Source organism: Protomyctophum parallelum (genome assembly GCF_964188405.1).
Source record: "Protomyctophum parallelum genome assembly, chromosome: 22".
NCBI lineage: Eukaryota > Metazoa > Chordata > Actinopteri > Myctophiformes > Myctophidae > Protomyctophum > Protomyctophum parallelum.
In genome coordinates, this window is record NC_139714.1 from 3,915,428 (window position 1) to 3,935,722 (window position 20,295).

At 42.8% G+C, this 20,295-nt stretch overlaps 1 protein-coding gene across 1 annotated transcript; it reads right to left on the reverse strand.

Annotated features, from left to right (window-relative positions):
• Nucleotides 1-10,257: 10,257 nt before the first annotated feature.
• LOC310853627 (uncharacterized protein) lies at nt 10,258-12,828 on the reverse strand (the record flags this gene model as incomplete). Its single annotated transcript, XM_083758018.1, has 6 exons — nt 12,688-12,828; nt 12,556-12,600; nt 12,202-12,265; nt 12,012-12,108; nt 10,985-11,041; nt 10,258-10,398 (listed from the first exon to the last, which is right to left on the reverse strand). Exons 3-6 carry the CDS (start codon nt 12,258-12,260, stop codon nt 10,258-10,260), a joined length of 354 nt encoding a protein of 117 aa, XP_083614144.1. The 5' UTR covers nt 12,261-12,265; nt 12,556-12,600; nt 12,688-12,828.
• Nucleotides 12,829-20,295: the final 7,467 nt, after the last annotated feature.

Genomic DNA, 20,295 nt, shown 5'->3' on the forward strand with positions numbered 1-20,295 from the left:
TAGCTTTCGTAAGCAGCAGAGACCACCGGCCTAAGAAACAGAAAGATCATGCAGAAAAACTGTTTTAAGAGTATTAATAAGATCCTGCAGCATAAGGAGCAAAATAATGAATACATGTAGCAGCAGCAACGTAACCAACATAATTCAGAGCTCATTAGTTCTGAGCCTGAAAAAAGCATTCAAGTTTAGCAGAGCATAGCTTTCATCAGCTGCAGAAGACCACCAGCCCAAGCTTGTAGAGTGTAGCATTTGGAACTTTTGGTGCTGCTGTGCCGATCCTAAAGAGTGTGACGTGTAGCGATTAGGAGGCAGCCCACAGCCTTGACGCAGAAGAAGCAGCTTTTGCAGGACCGGCCATGGCTTCCCGGAATCCATCATGAATAGGGGCTCATGACATTGCGGATGGACAGCATGGCAGAAAATGAGGCATGGAAGAGAGAGGACAAGACTAGTGTTAGTTGCTGTCACAAATGAAATGAGTTGTTTGAGTGATTTTATGGTGGGCATCCAAGCAAAGTCAGAAGTGGAAATATCATGCATAGGATTCACCACATAGAAGGTATTAAACAAATAATCACTGAAAATCTGGAGTAAAGCTGAACGCCAGTTATAATGCCTTTGAGATTTAAAACAATTAACTAAAAGCACTACTATGATAGGATACACAGAAAGCAACTTGGAAAGATGAATAGGACCCTGCAACATACTGTAACCTCATGAGCTTGCAGCTGCAATTAAGAGAAGGCAGGAATAATTTACCATGGTTTGATTTAAGGTTACCAGGCAGCTTCGAAACCATCAGCATGGCCTCTGAGCTAGAACATGAAATTAAACAGGACAAGCATCTCTACGTTGACGAACCTGGAATTAGACAGCTCTTAGAATGAAATAATCCATAACACAGATCCAAGTTATACCACTGAGTAACGTGTCGATAGATGGAACAGAGGAGCGTCCTTATTGATGGGTGATGCAGATCCCTTCATTATGACTGATCCGTTTCCCATCCCAGGTTTTTATCCGACCAAAGCATGCTACCGCTGCTTATAAGGTAGCTCAAATAACACGGAAGACTTGCATCTGCCGGCAAGTATTAAATTCAGCCATTTATCTGCAACCCATCTCCCTTCATACTCTTCCCCCAAGACCGTAGAAGGAGCTGCGTCCATGTCAACATATCAAGGATACAGATGTTTCAACCGAAACACTACTTAGGTGGCTGAGCGACTGCATGTGAATATAGAATTAATAGAACAAAAGCAGCCTAGGTGAAGATGCGGATTGATTAACTGATGACCTGCCTCATGGTTTCAGTAGCAGCAGAACCACGTATACCACCAATGTGAGCCTATCCGATAATGGCTGCAGCTGCGATGAAGACTGTATGCGGCAACCCACAGGGAGGACCTTCCCAGCATCCAAGGTTCATCTCATCAGTATAAAGGCTGTCGCTCAGGAAATGGAGACAGAAGCAGCATGAGAACAGCTATGAATCGCTTTAAAAAGACATGGATATAGCTAAAGTTGACGTTAAGGCAAATTAGCTTCAGTCACAGTGTAGTATCATCTAAGCCGTAACACTGATAGAATTCAAATCAATCATTTAGCAGCAGTGTTAGCAGCGTGGTAACGCCATACCTCTTTTCCTGGCTGAGCATAGGAAACACGACGCCTCTGTTCCTGGGCTAAGCATAGCAGAAATGTTAGCAATGAGCCAATTCCTGTCTTTAAAGACAGACTGTGCGTTTTATTTAATGTTAAACACTTCCCTGGAGCACCATAAGTACTTACCTGTAAAACAGACCCATAGAGTAAGACGGAGTTACGAAACTCAGTTCACTTCATGGGGCCAGTTCAATGGCGCGGCTCTTCTTCTACAAATGGGTAGAAGGACAGAAGTAGGCAGAAATGCCTGACCCAGGCAACAGCCCAGTTTTAGTATTCTTAAATCCATTATTTTAGATTGTTTGTAGTAATCGTATGACAAACACATTACAGAGACTTTAGTCGTCCTGAATAATACTTTTAAAACATGTCATGTTGCACACATGCCTAAATAGCTTCTTATTTGCACTGCCGTCGTTGAAAACAATGTATTTGAAACTCCACTTGTCCGCCTTTCAGGCTGCATGAACAGTGCTCGGTTTCTGCCCGCTCATCGTAACTCTTCTATTAGATGGCTCTGCTGTAACCCTTGCCGCCTATTTCTCCAAGAGTAGGCATAGGCATCGAGTCGGGGTGCTTGAGGCCTGAAGCACCCACTGACACAATGGGCGCGTTCGGAAATAGCGCACTGTGCAATGCAAACAAATGGACGAGTGCGCTCCCGCACTGGGGCCAGTGGGGCGGGGGGGCACCCACTATCACTATCAATTCGCATCCTAAATACCTCATAATAGGCCTACTAAAAAAAATTGAGATTCCTGAATGTGCAAGCATCCACCTTATAGCCAGGTAAATCATTTATTTGAACAGCAGGATCAATTAGTTTATAGGTAGTTAGCATGAATCAATGGCATGATATTGATTCCTCCAGCCAAAAAATAAAAATAATAATATCCAGCATGGCTCTGCCCAACACTAGGTGCATGATACGGTACAATTCACACTGAAATATTCCTTGGGACCCAAGTGCCATGTGGGCCTATGCAACCAAGAGCAACCTCAATGCTCTCTCAGTTGCTCTGGTCAACTCCATTTACTTCTAACTGATGCTGCATTGGACGTTTCATTCTGATCAGAGAACTTGTGTTGCCATATTGGAAGAGACAAGCAGCTGGGTCAACGAAAACAAGCCACAAAACTATCTTGAATCATTATGAAAACAATCCAACGACGTCAAATAAGTTTATCATCATATAAAATTGAGGGTGCCTTGAATGAACCGCGGGTTTAAACAACAACAGACCCGGCAAGTGACTTAAATAAAACAAGCCCAAGACGCTTTTAATGTGCAGACGTGGCAACATACCTGACAGACGCGATGCGGACATACTCCGAGTAAACTAGTAATAGTGGCGACATTAGTGTTGACTCACTTGGCAACAATGGAATGCGGAAGTGCTCGTTCTATCTCAAGGGATAGTTCCAGCCAAGGAACAATGTTGGAACTATACAAAGCGTGTTGCCACTCTCCTACTCTACACTGTGGACAAATGCATGCTTTTAATCCCGTTGCCTTGAATCTATATTACGTCCACATATTGACTAGTAGCAGCCAAGACAAGAATGCGCACCAAGCGTGACCAGTCATAAAACGGATTATAAACTTTGGCCTGGATTTACATGTGAAGAACGGCGGAAAGCAGAGCAGACGGCAAGTAAGCTGCTTCCTTGACTAGTGCTGTGAGCAGGACAGGACCCGACGTGAAATTCATTGGCTAACAAAAAAAAGGCGATCTCGGTGTGATCGAGGCACAACGATACAAATGGCAACCGAGGAGGACATTTAAGCAGCAGCTTCAACTTAATCTAGGTTATTTCCGTCGGTGAACAAAAGCAGTGCACGTTCTTCCAACCAATTAAACTCACTGACTTACCAGAATTGTATGAAAGCAACGTTTAGTGCATAGCCTAATCGCCCAGACGCCACAGCAATGGCGAGACTGGTGACATTAGCAGCAGTCGTAGAATTGAGCACTTTGTATACAGCAGCGCACAGTATACAAAAAGCAGCAGCAAGCAAGCAAGCAGGAGGATGAATGCAAAACCTTCAGTTAAAGTAGCCGGTATAAGAGATTGGGTGAGCGTGTGATTGGCTGAGTGAATCATGTGGATGAGAGCGCCGGTGTGGGTACCAGATCTCTGTGCCTACCAGAAGTCTGTGGGGTCCTAGTCGCAGGAGACCGACGTCATCACGTATCACGTACAAAACAGCTTGCGCTTGCAGTACACAGAGGTAATATTATGTTATATTATTATGCTTACAGAGGTAATATTATGTTATATTATTATGCTTTATGCAATGTTATATTATGCTTTATGTGTTCATCTGATTAAAGAAATAGGAGCTAATCTAGCCAAACAGATGTCGTTGGTTTGTTATATTATTATGCTTTATGCAATGTTATATTATGCTTTATGCAACATAATGACTAAACGGATGTATAATGTTGTGTGTTTAATAGGCTCTATGTTATGTGTTCATCTGATTAAAGAAATAGGAGCTAATCTAGCCAAACAGATGTCGTTGGTTTGTTATATTATTATGCTTTATGCAATGTTATATTATGCTTTATGCAACATAATGACTAAACGGATGTATAATGTTGTGTGTTTAATAGGCTCTATGTTATGTGTTCATCTGATTAAAGAAATAGGAGCTAATCTAGCCAAACAGATGTCATTGGTTAGCCAAACAGAGCTATTAAACCTGTTAGCTCTGCCTTGTCTACATCTTCTATTTAGCATAATCGTTTCAGGAATTTAACATCACAATGCAACGTTTGGTACTCCGATATCATGTATTATTAGTCAGTTAAATTAACAATGATTTTACAATATAAATTGTGGTCTCAGAGATATAAATGCCATTAAATGGGGGTCCGTAGCCTGTTGCATGTCAAACTGGGGGTGCTTCTTTGGAATTAAACTGGTTGAGAATCACTGCTACAACTGTAAAAATCTTCTCTTATGGGGGTCCCTGCAATATATTTAAAAAATGGGGGTCCACATGAATGATAAGATCAATGTGGGGGTACTTGGCATGAAAAAGTTTGGGAATCACTGGTCTTGAGAACCTATTGAATATATTTTCCCATAAATTGGTTATTACTGGACAGTGGACACTGCCAGAAACTATGTTGCTTTCTAAACATAATTGAGCTATAGATAGTCAGTCAAGCTGGTCAGATAGACCTATTTGTTACAGCAGATCTGCTAGCTCACAATGTTGTGATCTTTTATGATCTTTGTATGTAGGGTAAAAGGTTAATAATTAGATGTCATACTGTGCAGATTGTAGATTGTACTGTAGGCCTATTCACATGCAAGTAACTTTAGGCAAAGGTGTCACAAAGCAACAAAGAAAAGCACTGGTGGTAGTACTATATCATACTGTATGATATACAGAGTGCAACTCTCTGCAATGCTCAACCTTGCTGTGTCACTTTAGTCCTGATGCATGTTAGTTTACATCAAACGTCAATCACAATTTCAATAAATTAGAATGTAAAGACGCTGTGTTGAGATTACAACTGTGATATATAATGTTTATTTTAGGTCAGACAGCCTGCTGCTGTGCATGGCAGCTGTTCATTTTACATTGTATTGTTTTTATATAGAAGTAAATTGAGAAATAAAAACAGAGTGACAAATACAAAATAAACTAAAACACACACACAACAACAAAACACAAACTCCAAATCAAGACAACCAAAGAACATTCAAAACACAAAACAATAAAAACAATATATAATATATATATATAAAAAATAAAACTCCAAACTCCAATATAGTCAATATACGTAGCAGATCTATGTCATTGATTTAGATAGATGTGTTGAAGAAGTCACTGTTTTGGGCTCTGTTGCTTACTTATGCTGCATTTCTTTTTTCCCCATGAATTTTTATCCCACGATCTTGTAACCCATTTTTCACCCCTGTGTCAATTATCTAATGTGATCCTGGGATCTACACACCCTCCGCCAACATGTAGTCCACAGGCCAAATGCCTCATTATCGGATATCGTTGCCATAAAAAGGGACAGTGATTTTTGTATTGCTACATGTCTGTAGTTTATGAAATGATGTGATAGCAATGTCAAAATGGCAGCTGATTACTTGTTTTTGTCCCTTTTTATCTGATATAAAATTGTATAGTGAATGGCATAACTAAGCAAATAATGGGCCGATTTGGATAATTCTGCCATCAAAGTATAGGTTTTCTGGGGTGGGGTGCCGAGTTGATTTATGAGGTGACTGAAGCAATTTGAGTGCAGTGCAGGTCAAAGGTCAAGGTCATTTTGTATCCAAAATGTCCTATAATACTACACTAAACCGTCTTGGACTTCTTTTGATCATGTTTTCACCTGTTATCCTCTGATCCTGAAGCCGTAGATTAGACATGGGAATACATCACATATATAAAAAGCATTTATCATGAAACATGCGTAAGCTAAGAACGTAACAGTGGAATATCTATATAAAGAAACTGTACATATATATACTATACTATGCTATACATATGTACTATGATGTGCTATGACTACATACAATGCAATTATAGTGCTGTCTACATAACATACTATAAGTAAGTATCCTTGCCGAGCCATGAGTCCCATAGGGCAGGAGCCTATCTCCTGTTTCTGTAGCGTGAGGCAGCTTGATGTACAAGTACACCCCCTGGACATGACGCTAGTATGTCGCAGGGACTTACCCCCAATCCAACCCTTGATGCTGAGTGTCAAGCAGGGAGTCCCTGGGTCCCATTTTTAGAGTCTTTGACTGCGATGCCCGGCCAGGGATCGAACCCCGACCTCCCAGTCTCAGGGCGTCCACTCTAACCACAAGGCCAATGAGCTGGTAACATGCTATAAGTCTGTATCAAATGCTATCTAAGTCTACAAAAGTGAGCTATCTAAGGGGTAGGGTAAGTGCTAAGGGCCATGATGATCTGAAAAGGTGGGTTTTCAGACTACAGCGGAAGATTGGGAGTGATGCTGCAGTTCTGACTGTGTGTGTGTGTGTGTGTGTGTGTGTGTGTGTGTGTGTGTGTGTGTGTGTGTGTGTGTGTGTGTGTGTGTGTGTGTGTGTGTGTGTGTGTGTGTGTGTGTGTGTGGAACAGATTGGTTTGTAGACTGGTCCGATCTAGAGGAAAAACACACTAAGTGTGCTGTTCTCTACCAGAGGCGCAGTGGTGGCAACCGCTGGTATAAGTCTAAGGCTGACAAAAGCCCTGAGTTCACCATCAACTCACAGCCCATACGTGTGTATGACCTACATGAGTCATACAACTTATAGGGCATAGATTTAATATCGCAGGGGAATGGAAAGAACAGGTTGAGTACATAACATCTGAGTTTACAGCTAGATGAAGCGGTTTACAGCTACACTGCTGATGAAGTTGGAGGCTAGTAGGCATTTTGCACTGACTAGAGTACAACACCTCTTCTCCAACGTTCATCTATTCTAGCATGTAAAACACTTAGTGATCTAAATGATAATGTAGTTCACTTTGTAAGGAAGTGGTTCGGGCTTAAAACACCCACACCACCAGAGACATTATTTTCCAGTCCAAACATGATGGTGGGTTTGGTGTGCCGAACGTGGAGTGAATATATAACGCCACAAGCCTGGCTCACTTGATAAACATGCTAAACAGTGATGACACGACTGTCAGGGAACTTGCTAGATCTGTTTCTAGATATGAAACGGCTGTTTCATATCCAACCCCAAGTTTCTTGGGGTTTAGAAGAAAGAAATGGACTCACATGCTACTGGGTTTGGGGTGTCGTCAGATTGGCTTGACCTCAATGACCTCTGCGTGAGAACTGGAGTATCTCTGTGCTGGGTTCGACCTGGCTCTGAATCTGTAGCAGTTTCTGAGTACATTATTACCAACTGTTCGTTCTCAGTAAGGAGTACGGGGCGGCGGTGGCTCAGGGGTATAGTGCCTGGATGGTAACCGTAAGGTTGCCAGTTCGAACCCGGGCTCCCCCAGAGTTACTGTCTAAGTGTCCTTGAGCAAGACACTGAACCCCTAATTGCTCCCGATGTGCTAGTTGGTGCCTTGCATGGTTTCCGCTGCCATCGGTGTATGAATGGGTGAATGTAATGCACAATCTCTGTAAAGCGCCTTGGATAAAGGCGCTATATAAATGCACCATTTACCATTTAGTACTGTATACTGTACTACAGGGGAAGCTAGCCTGCCTTCCTGATTCAGACCACACCGTATCTCATACAATATTCAAGAATTATGCAGTTGATGAGGATATAGTCACCTTTACAGGTCAAAGCCAGATTACAGGTCCTTCCAACCAGACTCAATCTCTCTATGTGGTACCCTAACACGTTTCCTCCTCATTGTCTGCACCATGACCACACTCCACTTACAGAAACACTGTCACATATTCTTAATGGCTGCTATGTACAGTATATAAGGGTATGTACATTGCTAGGCACGACAGAATTGTTGACCTATTAGCTAAGGACATAAGTTCATTATGTTTCATCATCTGCCAAAATGTTTAAGCACTCACGTGTTTCAACTGCCATGTTCATGCACAATAATGAAAATGATGCCTTTTCAGATGTCACAGATAATACACCAGATATTGTTGTTGTTGATGAGGACAGTAGAGAAGTGACCATTTTGGAACTGGAAGTGGCATGTACATTTGACCACAGTCTGGAAGAGGCATTCCTTACCAAGGTGCTTAAGGATGCTATTATACAGCTTGGCTACAAATGTAAACTACTTGTGTTCATATTTGGAAGCCTCTGTCCATAAATCAGTCGTGAGGGGCCTGCAGATTGCAGGCATGACCAAGCCGAGAGCTAAGGCATCGGCAAAATTCTGTTCAGTGTCTGCAATAACTGGCAGTCGCCATATATGGAGAAGGCGATGCTTTCTGTACCCGTGATCTGTATCCTGAAGCACTTGTTGTAGAGTTTTTTCAAGTTTGCGCATCCACTATTGTTTGTGTTCAAGAAATGTCTTGTAAATTCTGAATGCAAATAAAGATGTTAAATGTGTGTGTGTGTGTTGTATTTTATCTCCAAGTTAAGTCTAGTTGTGTGGCCCTCAATTACTCATTTACATGTTCTCCTGAGTTGCGTTGTGTGCTGGGGTACAATCTTGAGTTTGAGTTCCTTCAAAGAAATGTCTAAATGGTTTCTACGTCCTCATAAACCCATACAAAGATGTATCACTCATGATGTGAGTGTGACTCCTCCTCTCCTCCAGGCTTTCAGCTATAGACGAATCCACAGAGTGACGCCCCGGGCGCATTACACTTATTACACTACACTATTACACTATGCTATTACACTACGCTATTACACTTATTACACGACTACGCTATTACACTACTACACCTATTACACTATGCTATTACACTATGCTATTACACTATGCTATTACACTTATTACACGACTACGCTATTACACTACTACACCTATTACACTATGCTATTACACTATGCTATTACACTATGCTATTAGACTTATTACACGACTACGCTATTACACTACTACACCTATTACACTATGCTATTACACTATGCTATTACACTACTACACTTATTACACTATGCTATTACACTTATTACACTACGCTATTACACTACTACACCTATTACACTATGCTATTACACTATGCTATTACACTACTACACTTATTACACTATGCTATTACACTTATTACACTACGCTATTACACTACTACACCTATTACACTATGCTATTACACTACTACACTTATTACACTATGCTATTACACTTATTACATACACCATTACACTTATCATAGTTCATAGTATCATATTACACATGTCATAGCAGCATCCACCCACCTGGGAGGTACCAACATGGATCATGAATCGTTCAATAAATGAACGATTAAATAAAACAAGCCTGCAGCCAACAAGCCTGCAACACTCCATGTGTTTGGAACCAACAATAGAGCCACAACATAGTGAAAACCTTCTTTTTTATTTATGATGTGTTATGCCTCATTCATACTGTCACACCACAGCGGCGCATGACGACAATAGCCAACCTACAAGCTCACAACACCTCCATTTGATATGCATTGTGATTTTGAAGGTCTGTTATTTGCGACAGAATACATTAGGCAATTATTTTCAACAGAAATTCAAATACATATTCACAACCCCTCCAAAGAATCCTGTGGTAAAGAAATATATCAGGATGGTTAAAGAAACCTTTTTCTTTTTAATTAGACAAAAAAGGACCACAATAAAGTTGTAATCGCTCTAAAAATAAATCCTAGAGCTGTTCTCCTTCCCCAACAAAAGTAAACTAGCAAAACGAGAAACAAACTTAAGCTGAAGAAGCAGTACCAGAATAATTGAACACTTGCTGCATTAGAGTCATGAAAAATGAAAAAATGAAAAAATAAATAAAAAAATATTATAATAAGATAGCAGACACGCGAACATTCCTTTTGTCGGAAACCTCTGAAAAAAAAAGTTCCATGTCAGCAGGATTGCGAAATCCAAATAGGAACGGTTCTCTGATGTCGTTCTCATCAGATTCCCCATCATGATTTAAAAAAAACCTGTAGTAGGCTGTCAGGGCCACCAGAGCGTCCTCCCCCCCCCCCCCCCCCCCATGTCCATTATAGAGGGTCGACAGACCGACCCCTGGAACAGGTGCCCGTTGAAGTCCAGCCACTTGCAGGCTTCTTCTATTCCCTTCATCACAGGAGATTCCTATTGAGAATTGAAATGTTCAGTCAATCACCCATACCCAACACATTCTGTTGCATGTTCTCTGTCTTGCTTTTCCTCCTATTCTATGTGCAGTAGGGGTGTAACAATACATTTTAACAAAAATACGATACAACAACAGCAACACTAACCCACACTACATCCTCTCTCCACTTCTTTGCGTAGCAGTGTTCTTCTCCTGGTGTGAGGTGTCTAACAATATATCAATGCAGTTTGAGATTTCTTAAGAAAACTCAAAATGCAAGACCTGTCTGCAGCATTTCAGGCCAATTGAAGCCCAACACACGACGGGTGCGCAGCGACGCGGCACAGGCGTTGACGCGCGGTAACGCCTGGAAAATAGAACTGGTTTCTATCGGAGCATCAGGCGAGGCGTCAGCGCGCGTCGGACGCCGCCGGTGTGGGATAGCCAGCCAATTATTTGCATTGCAAAACAACACAATACAAAGTCAATGTTGCTGTCTACATTTCGATATATTTCGATTCTTGAAATTAATAGATTTTTCGATGCAGTTACTATATCGTTACACCCTACAGTTTGAAGTAAAAACACAAAAACAAACAATACCTTCAACATTTCTTCTGGACTCTGTCCTGGTGGGCTCTGCTGGGACAGCTTCAAACACTGCAGGACAACAGTATCAAACATCAATACAAAAACAGAACAAAAGGAACATAGCTACTGTGCTTCAGTAAACAAAGTATGCATTTAAAGATGAATAAAAACTTCAGCATAGTTTTCTGCTCTAGGTCTAAATCAATTACAGCGTAAACAACAATATTAAGGACTTTGGAGACTACATGCTCAGCACTACAAGTACTTATTATCCGAAATCAGTCAAACGTTACAGCAATCAAGTTGAAAAGTGAGCTGAATAATATTGGATCTCCATAACACAAGCTTTGACTCAAACTTGTAGCCATCTTACCAGCCAAAAGTAGGGGTTAAATACATGAATCCAACAATATGTAGTACTAGAGCGGTGTCCCTTGGGCACTGGCCTATTTGAAATGATGCAAGTTGGAAATACATGCCCCACCCAGATATTTATGTCTGTGTCCCTTTCATGCCCATATATGGAATTCTTTGTCTATGCAGACGTCAGAATGATGTCAGAACAGGCCAGCTCCATATATGGAGGCGGTTCTGGACAACTGTTGGTCCGGCGACTGGACACTGCACCTGTGGTGAGGTGGAACGCGTGTGTCGAATTTGAAGTCGGTGGTTAAACGAGTTAGGTGTATATGATGAGCAAAGTGTGCCTGGAGGGTGAAGGGAGTGAAAAATAGAGCAGAAGAATGCTAATCTTTTGCTAACCTTGGCCTGAGAGTGGACGAGAGCCACACACACACACACACACACACACACACACACACACACACACACACACACACACACACACACACACACACACACACACACACACACACACACACACACACACACACACACACACACACACACACACACACACACACACACACACACACACACACACACACACACACACAAATGAAACCCGTAGACTTTCTTGCAAGCCAATAAATTACATTTAAATACTTTTTTGGTCAGTGTGTGTTACATTTCTGCTCACCCTCTTTTTAGGCCTTGGGACGCTGTATATGGGCTCCAGTGACCCCTGCAGCAAGGCTGTGGCCTCATCGGTCCAGTGAGCGAAGCGCTGTCCATGGCTTTTGAATGAGATATTGGTATCACAATTAAAAGTTAACTAAAGCCCTAACGAATGGTGTTTAGGAAGTACAGTACATTTACATTTGTCTTACCCATCAATCTGGAACCGTTCCATTAGTCCAACACACCACCATTTCCGGACATGTGGCATGTCCCCTAAATGAAAGGGAAGATTTAAGTTGAGTTCATTTTAAGTCACAAATCAGTAGTTTACCATTTGTCTATATTTAAAAATGTCAGTATTATATGCACGTCAATGTCTGCAATGCAGAAAGAAGAGTTATAAATCCATGTTAAATAGACAAACACAATATAGTGGTGTGTGGTTAACACTAGAGTTTAATACACTTCTAAATTCTTCTTACTTTCTTATGAATATTTTAATTACCGAAATTTAGAAAAGAAACACTACTGTAACGGTGGATTTTATTTTGAAAGATACTGACCTCAGAATGCCAAAACGGGACGCCTGTGCTCAGGCTGAGTGCATACTGTGAATGGCAAAGATCAGTGAACTTATGAGTGAGTTTCAAATAAAATAATAACACTTTATATATAGACAAAAGAAAGTTATTTACCATCAGCATGAATATGCCACAACTATTTCCACTCGTCTGGTGAGGGAAACCCTGTAAAATAATTGGGAACAGCAATGCAGCATTAGTTCTTTTTACTGTGATATTGAAATGTATTTCTTTAAAAAAAGATTTCTATAATTTGTCTCCCACGATTTTGCAAGCCAGTTTTTTCACCCAGTGCCAATTATCTAATGTAATCCTGGGCGCTACACTTCCTCTGCCAACCTGGGGGGGCAGCGGACTGACCTCATGCCTCCTATGTATGAGGAGTCCACTCCAAGCGGCTTCTTTTCACCTGACAAGGGGGAATTTCCTTGGCCGGACGTAGCGCGTGGAAAGAACACGTTATTCCGACCATTTCCTTTCCCCTCCATCAGGCGCCCCGGAGGCAGTTTAGAGACCAGCATTACTGCATGTTTTTGTGAGGGTACCTACCCTAGGGGACACGGGGAGAACATGCAAACTCCACACAGAAAGGCGCTTTCGCTAACCCCACCTCGGGTATGGGCACTGATGACGCGGAGGGAACACGGCCACAGCATCCCCAGCGGGAATCAAACCCAGGACCTTCTAGCTGTGAGGCGACTACCGACTGTGCCACCGTGCCCCTATTCTTTTATTTATTTACCTGTGAATTTTATCATGTCTATGCAAGACATTGATTGCATAGGGCCTAAATGTAAGACAGCAAGGACTTTTTTGGTGCTATCCCTTTTGGAGTGTTTGACTGTACCCTGTTGCCGTTTTTACATTTCTGTCTAAAAAACAGATAGACAATTTAAAGTGGACAAGAAAGACGTGCATGCGAGATGCAAGAGAAATGTACCTGAATGTCTGTCCCGAACATGGTCGTCCATTTGCCTGGAGCAATTCGTTGAGCTAGGTCACTGTTAAAAATAAATCAGAAAATACAAATTACCCACTGCAGTGGTTTCTGAAAAAAAGGTGTAAGGAAACCGAACGAAATCCACTATCTATAGGCCATCTGATTGATATGTCATTTATCACTCTGGCAATATAATTTGCAAGACTACAGTACTACTACTGCACAAGAGATTTCATAATATTTGGTTCCCTTACATTAAAAAAATAGTAGTTACAACTATAGGGATGCACTGATGTATCGGACAGGCATTGGCCGATATGTGCCGCTATCAGTCAATATCTGTATCTGCAAATAACTTGACATTAACCGATGGCAGTAGCCAATATTAATCTGTTGTTGATAAGCATACATTTTGTGTTGGTTATCTGCAGCCTACAGTTGTAGATTGTCAACAGTAATTTTTTTGTATTCGTTTCCCTGTCACAAAAGGGGGGAAATCAGTATCGGCAAAGTTGTTATTTTAACATCAGTATTGGCCAAGAATTTCAATATCGGTGCATCCCTAGTTACAACAGCCTCAAAGAAAAACAGCCATTGAACAACGCTCAAAGAAAACAAATGGAAATTATTTTAAGGCCACAGAACAAGGCTTACGTTTAAAACAGCCTTTGAACAAGGCTTTTTTTGGCCTTCCTGCCTTTGATAGTAGCAAGTGAAGATGGACAGTAAGGAGAGGGAGAAAGAGAGAGACATGCAGCAAAGGTCTTCATGAAAAGGACTTGAACACGCGACACGCTGTCAGGCCAAAGCATGCGCCTGTACCACTTAGGACTCGAACACACAACACGCTGTCAGGCCAAAGCATGCGCCTGTACCACTTGGCCATCGGGCGCCCTCTTTGAACAAGGCTTAAAGAAAACATGAAATGACTTCAGCCATAGAACAAGGCTTACATTTAAAACAGCCTTTGAACAAGGCTTGACTTTCACTCTTGTACAATTCATAGTATTCTGCTGCAGTCTTAGTTGTGGATGAACTGTTTTGTAAATTTAATACATCCCAAGGTTGAGCATCGCAGAGAGTTGCACTCTGTATATCATACAGTATGATATAGTACTACCACCAGTGCTTTTCTTTGTTGCTTTGTGACACCTTTGCCTAAAGTTACTTGCATGTGAATAGGCCTACAGTACAATCAGCAGTACAATCTGCAATCTGCACAGTATGACATCTAATTATTAACCTTTTACCCTACATACATTGCCTATATGAAATGAGCAGATCTACAAGATCACAACATTGTGAGCTAGCAGATCTGCTGTAACAAATAGGTCTATCTGACCAGCTTGACTGTCTATCTATAGCTCAATTATGTTTAGAAAGCCACATAGTTTCTGGCACTGTCCAGTAATAACCAATTTATGGGAAAATATATTCAATAGGTTCTCAAGACCAGTGATTCCCAAACTTTTTCATGCCAAGTACCCCCACATTGATCTTATCATTCATGTGGACCCCCATTTTTAAAAGATATGCCAGGGACCCCCATAAGAGAAGATTTTTACAGTTGTAGCAGTCAACCAGTTTAATTTCAAAGAAGCACCCCCAGTTTGACATGCAACAGGCTACGGACCCCCATTTAATGGCATTTATATCTCTGAGACCACAATTTATATTGTAAAATCATTGTTAATTTAACTGACTAATAATACATGATATCGGAGTACCAAACGTTGCATTGTGATGTTAAATTCCTGAAACGATTATGCTAAATAGAAGATGTAGACAAGGCAGAGCTAACAGGTTTAATAGCTCTGTTTGGCTAACCAACGACATCTGTTTGGCTAGATTAGCTCCTATTTCTTTAATCAGATGAACACATAACATAGAGCCTAATAAACACACAACATTATACATCCGTTTAGTCATTATGTTGCATAAAGCATAATATAACATTGCATAAAGCATAATATAACATAATATTACCTCTGTGTCATAGAGCTCTGTGTATTGCAAGCTGCGTACGTGATACGTACGTGATACGTGATGACGTCGGTCTCCTGCGCGACTAGGACCCCACAGACTTCTGGTAGGGACAGAGATCTGGTACCCACACCGGCGCGCTGACTGAGGTTCCCTGACTGAACTTGCTCCGCGCATGTCTACGACAGGCGCAAATGCTCATTTCTGTATGTCATTACTCATTATGTCATTTTCTGTCATTCTATTGAGTCAGAATCTCCATTTTGAACACAGTTTGTACACAGGAAGTAATACAGTAATACATACTGTACAAAAAAGTGAAGAAACCTTTATACAACAATATATTTATAAGAATTCACATACAGGGCTGGACTGGGACAAAAATTCGGCCCGGTCATTTTCGCGTGAATTTGACCCAGACCGGCCCACCACAACCAGCGCGCAGATAGCAGAAACTCTACCGCCCGCTCCGTCGCGGCACACACAAACAAACAAGCCCTAATACTTTTACAGAACAACATAAATGATACAAACCAACAGACAACTACAGTTACTACACAACCCTTTGTAGAGGGTTTATTTGTCATGATGGCACTGGCAGAATGGCAGCACGCCATTTCTTTTAATTTAATTTTAATCATGGCGGCCCCCTACGGTCGCGGCCCACCGGGAATATGCCCGGTATGACATGTGGCCAGTCCAGCCCTGCTCACATACTTTAGATACAAAACATTTATAGATCATCACATTTACAGAGAGCATCACAAAGACTAATTCATAGGTGTATAATGTGTGTCTGCTGCAACAGCAACTGCTAATGTAATCCTCTGTACTTCTTGGTGTCTCACTTTCCTGGAAATCTAAATTTTCATTCCCTTTCATTTCCAGTCCGGGATTTGCGTAACATTTAACACAAAGGCATTGTTGGACGAAACAAAGACATGTCTGAAGAAAGATAATAGCTTTAAGTGGCAGAACAACAAGTTGGGGACAGAGTCATAAATAACATTTCAACAAACCATAAAAAATATTTTTTTTTACAAAGTTGTGCAAGTTCTGAAAGAAATGAGTAAAGCAGTGGAATACCCAGCGTGGAAATAATCATTGTTAATTTAAGTCAGAGGGTGAACAAATGGAACCAAATGAATGGACCAGTCTTAGGTTCCATTTATACACACTGTAATGAACACTGAGGATTTCACTACGCTATCTAATTTAAACGTCGTCCTAACCCAACGAATGACATATTCCACCCAGCACAGTTCACATCCTCTCTGCTGGCACAGCATAGATCAATACATGGTTAGGTCAGTTGAAGTGCACCACCTGGAATCCTCTCAGACACCTGAAGGCTTGCGTGTCTATGTTCCCCAGATCTATCAGGTTGTGTTCAAGCTGAACCCTCACCAGGCCGCTGAGGCCCTCGGCGGCCTGACCCCAGCAGAATGCGTCCCGAGGCACCGACTGGATCCTGTTGTGGGTGAGAGCGGCCGAATACAGCGCCCGGGGCAGCTGTCTGGGGACCTGGCGCAGGGCGTTGTGGCACAGATCCAGCTGGTGCAGGACCGGCAGGGGCCTAAATGCCCCGGGCGCCACCCGGGAGATCTTGTTCCTAGCCAGGCCGAGGTGCTCCAAGTTTGGCATGGCGAGGAACGCGGATTGACTAATGGAGGATATGAGGTTACCTTCCAGGTTCAATGTCTTTATCGATGGCGGAAGGTGACGTGGCACCTGTTTGAGGCGGTTCCCCTCCAGGTTGAGGCTCTCCAGGTGAGCCACGTTCAGGAGCGACTCTCTGACCAGGCCCCTGTTTGTCAGCCTGTTGGCGCTCAGGTCGAGAACCATCAGTTCGGCTGTTCCGTTGAAGGCCCCCGCGCGGAACCGCTGGATGCGATTTCCTCTGAGGTACAGCTCTTTGATGGACACGGGGAGGCCCAAAGGAACCTCCCCTAGCTGATTGCCGTCCAGGTTTAGCGTGCGGAGGTTGCCCAGGGGAGAGAGCACTCCGTTGGGGAGGGTCTCGGACTCGTTCCCCAGGCTGTTATTGCTGAGGCTGAGGACCAAGAGACCGGGACAGCGATCCCAGACTGCCTCTGACATCACCCTCACACGATTGTTGTCCAGACGCAGCTCCTCCAGAGACGCGGGAAGATCGCCGGGCACACTCTCCAGAAGGTTCCGGTCCAAGTAGAGGCGCCTCAGGGCGTGGATGCCTTCAAAAGCCCCCTCTATCGTACCGTCTGTCAGCCGGTTGTTGCTCAGCACTAGGAACTCCATGTCGAGGTACTCGTTGAGCAAGTCCAGCTGCACGCTGTCTATGTGGTTATTCATGAGCAAGATGTAGCGAGCGTTGTAGGGAATACCATAAGGAACCTTGTCCACGCCTTTGTCCGAACACTGGACAACCCTGGAAGACCAAAACAGCACATTCAGACCGGTGTTAAGCTCTGGTGACATACAGGTTCAGTAAAGTGTGTTGTCACTGCTGACAATGAAAGCATTATATCATAATACGTTAGTAGAGGTCTAGAACAGTGGTCCTCAAAGTTGTTCATGTCAAAGACCCCCAAAATAATGCAGCATTGTATGTGCCCGGGACCTTTCATACAAGATTTTAGTTATTCTTTTCTTCTTTTCATCTTTTTTTCTTTCCCTTTTTAATAGCAGATCTACAATTTCACAACACATTACACCAAAGACACATTGTGAGCTTGTAGTTCTGCTATTTGCGTGACGTGACACACATAAATGAAGGTTTTCATAGTAAATGCTTAAAACAATGAAATGTATTCATTCAAATATGTCGGAGGTCGTACCTATATCAGGCAACATTGACAATGCAGAGGGCCACTAGTTCCACACTCACTCCAGAGGGTCACATAGCATATTACTGTCATAGCAAAAATAGCCAATCTACAAGCTTTTTGCTATATTTTAATTGAAATCCTGAATATTTTTTTGCTATTTTTGAATTGGAATCCTGAAAAATCCTTTAATTTCAAATGCATTTAGTTATACTTATGTTAACTTTATGAACTACATACAAATACACTGCATTGGACATAAAAATAGACAATAACATTGTACTAGTCATTCAGCTATACTAATATAGAAGTAATTCAAGTGGGTCATGTCTGCATGTTTGGAATTGTAACAGCAGAAATCTATAATATATCAATATTCTAATATCAATCTGCAGGCCAGATTAAGTGATGTGCCCAGTTGCCCATGTATGACCTATATACATGTACATTTAACGCACTTATATTTTGATTTGATTGATTACATTAATTTGCTGGATACAAGCTGGCCGATTGATAAGTGCATCTTACCTCCCGTAACAAGCACACTCCGTAGGGCAGTAGTTGTCTTTGAAGAAAGGGAAATCTGTAGGTGCCGGTGTGGGTGCTTGCTTTATTTTCTCAGAGGGCTTTTTAGTTTTATTTCCTTTTTTCCCTTTCTTCACTTTGGGTTTGTCTTTCTTCTTGCCTTTCTTGTTCTTGTTGCTTTTTTTGCCTTTTCCGACTTTTGCCACCGCCTTTGACCGGGTCGGCGGTCGCAGCGGCAGAGGTTTGGCTGCAGACGCCATCGTTTGTGGCTTTGGCGGAGAAGTTTTGTTCAGGTTCAAGTTGGGTTCGGTCTCATTTTTTGTCGCTTTAGCCTGCACAGGTTTGCCTGTAGGCGGCGATGTTTTCAACTGAGGCGTGGGCTTGATGGAGTTGGACTCTTTGGACTTGGCGGTAGGGCCAGGCTGCCGCGTGTTCGCTGTGGCTTTGGCTCTGAGTTTATTGTTCTCTTTTGGTGGGACAACAGTGTTAGTTTTCTTTGTTTTCGGTTGCTTGGCGCTGGAGATCAATCCGTCTTTAATTGTGTATGTGCTTTCTAACTCATTCAGTGCAGATTTGGTCAGTTTGTGTTTTGTGACCCTGCTGTCTTCTGACTTTTTACCGCTGATTGACACCTGAGCCGTCGGGCCAACTTTGACCTCCGACGCCTCAGAAGTGAAACCGCTCCGTTCACCGGCCGCCATCTCCTGCACTTCTGTGAAGTTGTCCTCGACCAGGGAGATGAGTTCACCGGCATTTAATACCGGTGCCTGATTGGTGGTCGCAGGAGTAGGCGGAGTTGCAGGCGGAAGGAGGGCCTGATGATCGTCATTGGGGGCGGGGGTGGGGGAGGTCAGCGTCACGGGAGGTGATGGAAGGTTGACATCACCATCCGCCGGGAGAGGGGAAGTGGGAGGAGCAATGCCGCCGCCGCCGTGACCTTGTTCTTCGTATTTCGATAGCTCCTGTCCTTCAGTGTTCTCTTCCTCATAACCCGTAGAGTCGTTTCCTTTACTCTCTTCTGCGTTTGCTTGCTTTCCCACAAATCTCTTCTCTTCCCTGTGCTCCTCGTGAAGTCGAACCCGTGCCACCGCCTCACTCTCTCGTCCCTCGATCCCAGCCGTCCTTTGCTCCTTCACTCTCTCTTTCTCCTCCCTTTGAGCATCCACCTCCGGATGGAACACCTCCTCTTCTCTCCTTCTCTCCTCCACCGTCCTGTCATTCCTGACGCCCCTCCTCTTGTCGCCTGCCTCTTCTGTCGGTCGTCCTCTCTCGCTCCTCAGTTTCTCCTCTGTTCCTGTGTCTTCAGGGTTGGCAGCGGCTGCCCGGAGCTCTGCGTTCTCCCGGGCTCCTTGCAGCGGGTGGCCTCTCCACGCTGATCTGGGGTCAGTGTCTATCTCTGTGATGCTCACTTCTACCATGGAGAAAGAGCAAACATTGACATAGTTTAGTCCTTCTGACGGTGCAAGGATT